Source organism: Dermacentor andersoni, chromosome 1 (genome assembly GCF_023375885.2).
Source record: "Dermacentor andersoni chromosome 1, qqDerAnde1_hic_scaffold, whole genome shotgun sequence".
Taxonomy (NCBI): Eukaryota; Metazoa; Arthropoda; class Arachnida; order Ixodida; family Ixodidae; genus Dermacentor; species Dermacentor andersoni.
The window spans coordinates 252,781,632-252,792,800 of NC_092814.1; the positions used below are offsets into that span (position 1 = coordinate 252,781,632).

General features: G+C 43.6%; 1 protein-coding gene across 2 annotated transcripts in view; it reads left to right on the forward strand.

Moving 5' to 3' along the window:
- The window catches only part of LOC126548104 (MAM and LDL-receptor class A domain-containing protein 1-like), a 272,165-nt gene that overhangs the window by 81,024 nt on the left and 179,972 nt on the right, over window positions 1–11,169 (forward strand). For both annotated transcript variants that reach the window (XM_055063643.2, XM_050196214.2), the window contains exons 12-15: window positions 1,483–1,570; window positions 7,712–7,864; window positions 8,182–8,327; window positions 10,542–10,658. In XM_055063643.2, the coding sequence (XP_054919618.2) occupies window positions 1,483–1,570; window positions 7,712–7,864; window positions 8,182–8,327; window positions 10,542–10,658 (504 nt within the window). The remainder of the gene's footprint in view (window positions 1–1,482; window positions 1,571–7,711; window positions 7,865–8,181; window positions 8,328–10,541; window positions 10,659–11,169) is intronic.

An 11,169-nucleotide genomic window follows, 5' to 3' on the forward strand; every position in this document is an offset into this window, starting at 1 on the left:
CAGAACGACAGGCCTGTTCTATTCTGAGATGTCACGTTTCTCGGGCCTATGTCCTTGTTGCACGACCTTGAGCAACTTTTCAGCCACCGAAGAAAGCAAGTGTACTGGATAATTGGCTTCTACCAGGCGCCTCGCCTGTTGAGGGAAACTACTTAGCAATGTGTGGGGGCAAGATTTCTTGAGGGCGTTTATAAGGCAAAGGTTAGTGATGATCCTCTTAACTAACTTTGAGTGGGCCTAGCTGAAAGGCAAATGTGGTTTACCGCTTCTTGGTTCATACATCCAGCAAACGTGTGTAGGCGTGAATAAAAGCTTCAAATCAAGAAATTGTAGGGTGTTTATATACTTTGGTCGTCCGTAAATAAAGATCAGTTGGAAGCCAACGCTCTTTACTCGTCTCTGTCCTCCCTTTCCTACTTTCGTGTGCTACGCAAACACCGCGTGAAGTGAAGCTTCTCATCCATAAGTGTCCCCAATATACCATTCATTTTCCTGCCAGGGTGAAAATTTTAGTTCTTTAAAAGCATTGCACGTAGTGTAAATTGTCCAGAGAGAGAGAGAGAGAGAGAGAGAGAGATACGAGGCGAAACTCGGGGCAGTTAGCGAGCCCAGCATGACTTCTTGTAGTCATTCTTGCTATTGCCTGCCTATGTGACCCAGCAAAGAGGGCAACGTCGGTCGTTCGCACGCGTAACCAGGACAGTCACAATACACGGACTGTTTTGAGACTTCTATGCAGTCAGTGAAATGTGCGCAGCATCGAGTAAAGGCGGCGCCAAGGCGAATTTGGCGTAGCGCGCCTGCTTAGCATCATTACTCATGGCTTTCATGGACACAACGTCCATATATCTATAGGAACGTAAGCTCACGGCCGAGTCGCTGTGCTCGGCCACAAAACTGTGACGTCGGGAGCCGAAATGTAACATGGACCTGTTGTCATGCGACCCTCAGTGGCTTTCAAAGCTAATTTCACGTCACAGAGCAGTAAGCACTTACGACATGTCTGGAAAAAGACACACAACCTCCACCTTACGTAATGTGTAATATGTAATGCATTAGGTAATGCGGAGGTTGTGAGTTTAGTTCCCACCGGAGACAAGTTGTTTTTTTTTCGACCACTTCCGTTTCCCTTTACCGAATTGTCATTTCTACATTTCAATTAAATCAACAAATAATTTCCCCTATGCTTTCCACGGCTTCATTAACTGCTGGCTTCATAATGGCGATTCGTGGCGTTTTCTTTTCCGTTTGCTGGTTTATTTGACACATGCAATCTATACGGTATGCATATGATATGAAGGTAAGCAAGAGAAATGTCGAATGATTCGAAGTAATAAAAGAAACAATAAAAAAAAGCACTTCGAGCGTAATTACATTAAAGGTAGTTCAGTAAACGTGGCTTCACTGCACAATGATGTGAAAATATTATGTTGTCAAAACGTGAGATGCAGATCAAATAACGCTTATTTTGTCCTTTTGAAGGGTCAAGTGTCCATCCAGGCTTCACTAGAAACTGCTCTGATCGCTTTGGACGATATCATTCTGTCTTACGGCCCGTGCCCTTCCGAAAGTAAGTTGGTGTGGTGAATAGACTTGAAAACTGAACCAACCGAAGAAAGAAAAACGAAATAAAGAAAAAAAGAGAAGAGAAAAAAGGAAACTTTCAAACAGACCAGTAACTCTTGCTCGAATGAAAGGCTAAAATATAGGTATATAATATGTAAAATAGGCATGTTTTATTGGTCTCTAATCTTGGCTCGGCTGCGCTCTCTGCGGCGTCTTTACAACTCGTAAAACGGCATTGTCAAATAACATACCAAATTTCACTTTCAGCGAACGCACTTAGCAAGCGTTGACTTGCGGCCTTGTTGGTACAACATGTAAACTAGTGTTTAGCTCAAGTTTTCTTAAGTCGAAAACAAGCCTACCAAATGTTTTGTCTTTTGTGATCCTTCTAAATGCCAGTTACGTCTCACCATCGGGTGTCTGTTTTTTAGCCAGACTTAATTTCTTGCATGACTGTCGCTTCGCTGGCATGGCTTGTTTATGCTTCGCCCCATTTCTAATCATGGCTTTGTTTTTCTACTTACTGAATTGTGCTTTAAGCTATCAGTCTCAATAGGTATAGATCTTCGTTAAATACTTGTGATGTATGTGTTTACGTAAGTAGCGTTCTTAACAAATATTTTTTTCGGTTTTGCAACCTTTTCTATCTTGTTTGTCGTATTCTTTCAGTAGGCATGGTTCCTATAGATAGCTGGCTCTATAGTAGCATATCCTCGCTTCTTACCATTCCACATAACAAAAACTCTAACAGATAATCGCACGCATAAAAGCTGGCAGTTTAAAGGGACATTAACGAGAGCAACAATATTCCTCACCGATGTGAGAAGGTGTGGCAACTGATGCGTCAAAGACGCCGAAGCTGTATAAGCGAGTTCTCATATTGACTTCGGAACTGATGTAGGGGTCTGTTTGCTAATTCACGGCTTCGCTCAAACGCAGCAGCAGTTGCTGCTGTGTTCGAGCGCGGTCGTTGCTGGCTGTTCTTAGTGACGACTTTCACGCAGGCTGCCTTGCAGCACCACGGCGTTAACTCTCACCGCCGCAGCTGTACAAACTCCAAGCTGAGCTCCAAAGTGCAGCCGGTGTAACGTGACTTCACAAACAAAATTACAGATTACTGTTGCTGTTGTTGTTTATTCGAATGAGATATACGCAAAGTAAGATTTATTTTGTAATCTTCGATAATTATGTTTCAAAAAAAAATTCGAGGCTCTGACACGCGTCGCGTTGCGTTTACATTTGATATCGACTGCTGAGGCTTGCACATTGCTCACTAACGGCCACGTCCTCTGCTACAGAAGACTTCCAGATAAGAGGCAATCCGGGGTAGGATTTGTAATCCATAAGAACATAGCAGGCAACATTGATGAATTCTACAGCAATAATGATAGGTTATCAATAGTCGTAATAGAGCTGAATATGAGGTATAGGTTAAAGGTAGTACAAGCCTACGCTCCAACCTCCAGTCACGATGAAGAAATAGAAGTTTTATGTAGGTGTAATTAACCATGAGAAAAGTGCAAATTCATTATGCTGTAGTCATGGGCGACTTCAATGCAAAAAAAAAAGGGGGGGGGGATGCAGGCTAATGAAGAAGCAATTGACAACTACGACATCGATTCTAGGAACACTAGAGGAGAGATGTTGGTAGAATTCGCGGAAAGGAATGAGCTCAGAATAATGAATACCTTCTTCAGGAAGCGTAGCAACAGGAAATGGACCTGGAATAGCCCTAATGGAGAAACAAAAAATTAAATATATTTCATACGCTCTGACGATTTCAGCTTAGTGCAGGATTTAGAAGTGTTAGGTAGGGTAAAGTGCAGTGACCTTAGGTTAGTGAGGTCTAGGATTTCCCTCAATATGAAGAGAGAAAGAGTAAAATTAGTCAAGAAGGAACAGGCCAACCTAGACACAGTATGAGTAAAAGCAGACCAATTCAGGCTGGTGCTTGCAAACAAATATGCAGCTTTAGAACAGAAACAAGAAGATGACATAGAAGAAATGAATGAAACCGTAACTAGACTGGCTTCAGAAGCAGCAATTGAAGTGGAAGGTAAGGCGCCAAAGGAAACAGTAGGTACGGACCTAATAAAGAAACGACAAAGCATGAAAGTGTCCAACTCGAGACATCCAACAGAATTCGCGGAACTGTCAAAACTGATCAACAAGGAGAAAGTAAAGGATTTTCAAAATTATAACGTGAGAAAGGCAGAGAAAGCAGTAAAAGATGGAAGCAGCATGAAATCAGTGAGAAGAAAACTTGGCAGAGGACAAACCAAGATGTATACACTGAAAGATAAGCTGGGTAATATCATCAGCAATTTCCAAGATATAGCAAAACCGTGGAAGGGTTCTATACTGACCTGTATAGTACCCAGAGCAGCCACGCTACCGCCATTCGAAGTAGCAACGAGCAGGATACAGAGGCTACTTCTATAGCTAGCGATTAAGTTAGAAGCGCCTTGCAAGACACGACACAGGGAAAAGCGGCAGGTGATGGAATAACAGTCGACTTAATCAAAGATGGAGGAGATATCATGCTTGAAAAGCTTGTGGTCCTTTATACGCAATGCCCCACGACTTCAAGTGTGCCAGAGAACTGGGAAAATGCCAACATTACACTAATACGCAAAAAGGGAGACGTTTAAGAATTGAAAAATTATAGGCCCATTAGCTTGCTTTCAGTATTCTATAAAATAATTACCAATATGATTTCCATTAGAATAAGGGCAACACTTGATATTCAGTCAACCAAGAGAACAGGCTTGCTTCAGGAAGGGATATTCTACAATGAATCACATCCATGTCATCAATCAGGTAATCGACAAATCTGCAGAGTACAATCAACCTATCTATATGGCTTTCATAGATTATGAAAAGACATGTCATATAGTAGAGATACCAGCAGTCATAGAGGTGTTATGTAGTCAAGGAGTGCAGGAATCAAACGTGAATATCTTTTTTTTATTTTTTTTATTTATTTATTTGTTTCCACAAGCAAGGAGGTACATGGTTGTGGCGGAAAAAACAAGGGGAAAAAAGCTGCGGAGAAGCAGCTTGACTGGCCCCAGGTTCCGTTTACAATGGCAGCAGCAGGGCAGGTGGGAAACGGTAAGGGAAAACAAGAAAGAGAAGAAAAAAAGAAAAGAAAAGAAAGAAAAGAGCAAAAACACTAAGGGCAAAAAATTACTAAGTACAACGGTACACAGTCAAGATTGCAGGAACATATCACGCAGATTTTTTGCGGAACAAGTGAGCACATCGATGTTGCGTCTGGTGAGATCATTGAGTAAACTGGGCAACCAGTGGCATAACATTTGCTGGCCATAATTAGTCCGAAGTTGAGGAACATACCAAGTCTCAGGAGCTCGAGTTGTGTAGGGGGTTTCTCGTTTTGTGAGATTAGCGAGAGAGCTGAGGGCGCCAATATTTTTCTCATATCTTGGGAAATATCTACAAAGATTCCACAGCTACCTTGGTTCTCCACAAGAAAAGTACAAAGTTAGCTATCAAGAAAAGGTTCAGGCAAGGAGACACAATCTTTCCAATGCTATTCACTGCATGCTTGGAAGAAGTATTCCAGCTATTAATCTAGGAAGGATTAGGAGTGAGGATCAACGGCGGATATCTCGGGAACCTTCGGTTTGCAGATGACATTGTCCTGCTCAGCAACACTGGGAGCGAAATACAAGAAATCATTGCGGACCTTTATAGAGAAAATATCTGAAGATTAATATGCAGAAGGCAAAGATAATGTACAACAATCTGGCAAGGGAACAAGAGTTCAGGATCGCCAGTCAGCTTCTAGAGCCTATACAGGAGTACATTTATCTAAATCAATTGCTCACAGGAGACCCTGATCAGGAGAAGGAAATTTACAGAAGCATAAAAGTGGATTGGCATACGGTAGGCATTACTAAATCCCGACTAGGAGCTTACCACTACTGTTGAAAAGAAATGTGCACAATCCTTGCATTCTGCCCGTGCTAACATATGGGGAAGAAACTTGGAAGTTGACAAAAAAGCTCGAGAACACGTTAAGGACCACACAAAGAGCGATGGAACGAAAAACGTAAGGCATAACGTAACGGACAGGAAGAGAGCGGTATGGATATTAGAGCAAACGGGGATAGCGGAAATTCTAATTGACATTAAGAGAAAAAGATGTTACTGGGCAGGTCATGTAATGCGTAGGTTAGATAACCGTTGGACCATTAGGGTTGCAAAATGGGTGCCAAGAGAAGGAAAGCGCAGTCGAGGACGGCAGAAAACGAGGTAGGGTGATGAAATCAGGAAATTTGCCCGCCCAAGTTGGGATCAGTTGTCGTAGGACAGGGGTAATTAGAGATACCGGGGAGAGGCTTTCGTCCTGCTGTGGACATAAAAATAGGGTGATGATGATGATGACGCCGTAGCGTGCCGGCCTTCACCGTCACAGAACTCTCCTTAACAGCTTCGCTGTAAAATAAGTTAACCAGTAAATAAACTTTGCTTCTAAACACCTAAAACGCCACTCTCAGCGCGACAAGAGTCTTGGTGAGCCAGAGAGGACGGAAGAACGAAAGATGGGTGGCGAGGCCACCTTGAAGTTCGAGCATCAGCTGGATTATGCTGGACATCACGGATTTCAACAGTGTCTGATCTGGCCTAGTTAACTTTTTATTGGTAAAGATGGAAATACACTGGGTCCGAATAAGCCATAAAATGCACTTCGTCTTAATGGCCGAAATACGATAAAATACTTTGAAATCCGTGATGTCACGCTCACGTAAGGGCGCTGACACTTCGGCACAAAATTCAAGAAATTCACTTGGAATAAATAGTTTTTTTCGGCAAAATTAACGAAAATAGAGTTTCAGAATCCTACGTAATCCATCTAAACTGACTTAGTGTTTACCTCTGTTGTACTTAAAATAATTACCACACTATTTTCCCATTGCTTACTGAATTGTAAAGATTTAAATAAACATCGCACGCGTAATGCGACGACGTGGGATCGTTCCCACCTGCGGTAAGTTGTTTCCTGATCGACTTTCACTCCATTAATTTATAATTTCTTTGATTCAGTTAATAAGTACAAGTAATTACCCCTGTGTTGTCCTTGGGGTTTCTGTTGGCTTCTTATGATATGATTAAAAAATCGGGCCCCTCGCTTAACCCCTTTTCTTCTCGTTCATTACATAACGAGGGTCTCGAATCCGGCAAATTCGATGCCTTCAGGTAGCATGTGTGCGTTTATTGACCATTTGCCTTCACCCAAGATCACGTACTCGTGACGCCTGTGGTAGAAAGGATGTTCCACATCCGCTCCCAAGGTTTGTGAGTGGTGGCACTGGCTATAACACTCCCAGGGTTATTTCTCGTAGTACGTAAATACCCCAGAAAGTGTATTTGAAAACGGCGCCGCGGTAGGTCAAATTGTAGAGCATCGCACGGGTAATGCGAAGACGTGGGACCGTTCCCCACTTGCGGCAAGTTTTTTCATACACTTTCATTTCCATCAATTTATCATTTCTTTAATGCATTTAATAAGTACAAGTAATTTTCCCTGTGTTGTCCTTGGTGTCTTTATTTGTTGGCTTCAGATGATATAAGTTACTTATAGTTATGTCTAGAACTTACTTCTAGCTTGCAAAGAAGAAGAAAAATCGGACAGACATACGTTACGTTGTTGAATTTAGATTTCAGACTTTGCAAACAGGAAGTAGTTTTTTATGTCGGAATTATTTTCCTGCTTGTGCTTTTTTGTACAATAGCGAACCATCTACAAAAATTGAAACCAAAACGGGAAATTTAAATGAAAACATGTCATGCATGGATCTTGCGACTGTGAAAAGGGTTGAGTGACATATCAGTTGATAAAGGTGTACTGTTGCTCAGTCTCGGCGTCCGCGCCTGAAACACACCGATGTCACACATACATGCGGGTGTGCAAAGGGAAATAGAATTATTTGTTTATCTTGAATTTGATGCTTTTCAGGTGACGCCGAGAAGTTCTAAGTTATAGGTGCTCGCAGCGGAAAGGCTTGTGTCTAAAACATTACCAGTGTACCATTGTACCATTGCATTTTTTTGCGATGCCTTATGTTTGCATCGCAGCTGCCTTCAGTACTTGTCTTACGTAGGTTTCCATTTCGCGTAGAGTGGGGTCTGAGCTGCGACTTCGAGCGTGGTCCCTGCACATGGACAAACGCTGTGAGCAAGTGGGGCAAGTCAGAGTGGTTCGTCCGCGGAGGGCAGCTACGCTCCATTCTTCCCCGGCCGGAGTATGACCACACGTTGGGAACTCCACAAGGTATGTTTCGCAAACGAACAAGTTTTCGTTATATCACAGCATATAGGAGGCGTTACTAAGCGGAGAAAACGTAGGCTTTTCGAGCTCTTGAGAACAGCTGTGCCTGGTGTACCTGGAGGTATGAGTGGATTACAATGTTGCTTGACTTGACTTCATTTATTCTTAGCTTGCACCATTACAAAAGCTCCCTTTGCGGACTGAATAGTAATTTGCAGAGTTACGGTTACGCTTTCCGCGTTCCCCGAGTTCACGTCGCGCCATTCCAGCTGGCTAGTAGTTAACCTACTGTTTTGTTTTCTCCTCACAACCAAACCCAGGGTCCTACGCGTTCCTAAGTGGTGCTCGTCCTTACGCGCCTCTGTCTGCCATGCTGGCTAGCGAATACGTGAACCTGATGGCGCCAGGAGTACAGTGCATGGATTTCTGGTTCATAGTACGGGCTGTCGCTGGCACGAAGCTCAGGGTGAGTCTGGCAGTTTATTCCGTGTGAACTTGCCGCACCCGCTACCAAGTACTATGTGGTCTCTTAGAAATCCCAGATCTCTACAGTAATCCCGAATACTAGATTCCGCTGCCTACCAGCAGACGGGAGCAAGATATAAACGCATATGGTACGTGCTCATACCAGCGCATTCAGCCGCTTTATGATGAACGATAACATATGAATATTTGCTTTCAATGCAGCATCTTACCAAACGACTCTGCAAGGTTATTCAGCCTACGCGAGATTCTCCGCATTCCTTCCAAAAGCTCCTTAATATAGCGAAAAGTCGTATCTATGATGACGCTTATACTTTTACTAGTTTCGTAAAGTTCGAGTTGAAGTCTCTGCTACGTTTGGTGTCAATATCAAATACCAGAAACTGTGTAAGAGAAAGTGTGATGGTGTACTTAAGGCATTCTTTTGATTTCTGCTAATTTCTGACAGTTTCCTGGCATGGATAAAGCGTTATCGCTAAAGCCCATGTATGTTTAAGTGCGTTGTCCTATTTCTCACCTTGTTCATTTCTTGTGGCTTGTGTATCCCACGGAGGCTGTTAAGGGGAGTTCCACAGCCGTTCTATTGCAACTGCGTGCTCGATATTGAGTGTTAATAAAAGAACATTGAAAGTGTCATGCTTTGAGACGTATTTGTCAATAATTTTAACGTGAACCTTGCTTTGCGTATATCTCATTCGAATAGACAATGTGTTTGCGTGGTTCTATTAACGAGTAATCCGTAATTTTTTTTTCTAGCGTCGCGTTTTAGCGGCTGCACGTTGGAGGTCAGAAGTTTTTTTGGCGGCGGCGGTGAAAGCTGACGCCATGGTGCTGCAACGCAGCCCGGTGTTCTCACGAAGACTTTAAGTGATATTTGAAAACAGCCTTCTGAAATCAAAGGACGGTTCTTTCAGAGACATGCCGTCAATGGTGGCAACCACAGGGTGACAGGTTATACGTGGTAATTAATCGCTAATTAACAAAAATACATTGATTAACATATAAACATGTAGTTTAAGTGGTGTCATCGTAATGGGGAAAGTGAAGTGAGCTCTCCGTACAAGCCATATCAGTTTATGGACTTGGAAAAATGTGATTACCCGTGGAACTGTGGCACGACGAATTTCAGCTATCGGAGCGCGCGACACCGAAACTGGGAGGCTGCAGCGAACGCAAAGCCGCGCCCCTCAAGGCGATGTCCTGCTTACGTCACCCAGCAGCGGGCAGCCAGCGCGCTGCAACGGCGAGGAGCACGCAGCCCAGCGCGTGGGCTCCGTGCCCCCTCCCCCCGCACTCCGCCCTCCGTGCACCCCCCCCCTTCCACATTCAGAATTGGGGTGGGGGGGTGGGGGGTAGGGGTGGAGCTATGCCATTTTCACTCTTTCTTTTCAAAGGGGGCACCGTTGCCTGGAGACTGTCAGATAAAACAGCTGAGGCTACTCATGCTTTCTTTTGTACTCCGTATCGCCTCCTTTTGCAGCGACTGATGTCGCTGCGAAGCGGGAAAGACATCACTGGTGCTTTACGTAAGAGGGGTGATGGTATACAGCAGGTTGCTTCAAGAGTGCGACACAGGACGAATGAATGAGGCACAGGACAAAGAACATGGTCTACCTTAGTCTATTTGTCGAAATTGCAAGTTCTTTGGGGCCGTCTAAGATCTTTTGAAAACACAAAAATAGCGTTGCTATATTTAACTTATGGGCAGGTGGATAGGTCTGAATAAGACATAATTAAATTAGCGGTCCGTAATGGTTCAGGACGTATAATTGATAATTAGATATGGTAAATATAGCAATAGCTGCCACAGATGTATTTCCAGCTTCTTTCCATGCAACGGTAATCCGCAATGAATATATATATATATATATAGATAGATAGATAGATAGATAGATAGATAGATAGATAGATAGATAGATAGATAGATAGATAGATAGATAGATAGATAGATAGATAGATAGATAGAGAGAGAGAGAGAGAGAGAGAGAGCCAGGCCAGAGGGCTTGCGGCTTTTCCCCTCCCACCACCACTCCAGCACTAGTCGGCACGCCACTCCCCGAAGGGTGCGACAACTGACAACGCTTATACACTTTCGCTGTCTTTTATGTATCAATTGTCAGATTGGTATATATATCTCTGAATGATTTTTTGGTACTTTGTTGTGTGTCTAGCATTTCTCTACTGGTTTCTTACGCAGGTTCTGATAGAATCGACAAACTACCGAAGAATTGGCCAAGAGGTTGTGTGGGCTGCTAGCCCCAGCAACTCCAGTGAATGGCGTAGGGGGCAGCTGAAGATACCCCGAATGGGCAGGGTGCGTATTCATATTCTGTGCCTTCTGGTTCTTCTTTTTTTTTACATGCTCACGGCAGTGCTTAGCACAGAAGAACGTATCTAAATACATATCGGTTACTATTTGTGATGCATAACGGATCGGCTCATCGGCACTCATTTTCACGAAATAGAACACGACTGTTTGCCCGACAGCATGCGGATTCTCCTAGTATATATAGTTAACGCATAACAGTTTCCCCAGCAACAACAACTTTTTGACATAAAGGAAGATAATTGAGAAAGAAAATTCGGGCAGAACTCACCTACAACGACAATGCAAGTTTTGAGATGAAAATCAATTTACTGTACACTGAACGAGCCAGGCCTGTGAAGCTGGGATGCGACTTTTGAGATGCCGGGTGCCCCGGTGTGCACGAACGCTGGAAATTAACCCCTTCCTCCCCATGGGCCATTCGTGGCACTGTCAAGTGCGCTCCGAACAGCGTCAGGCTGCTGTGCTTGAGGAACTCGCGTGACGCGAGTTTGTTCCA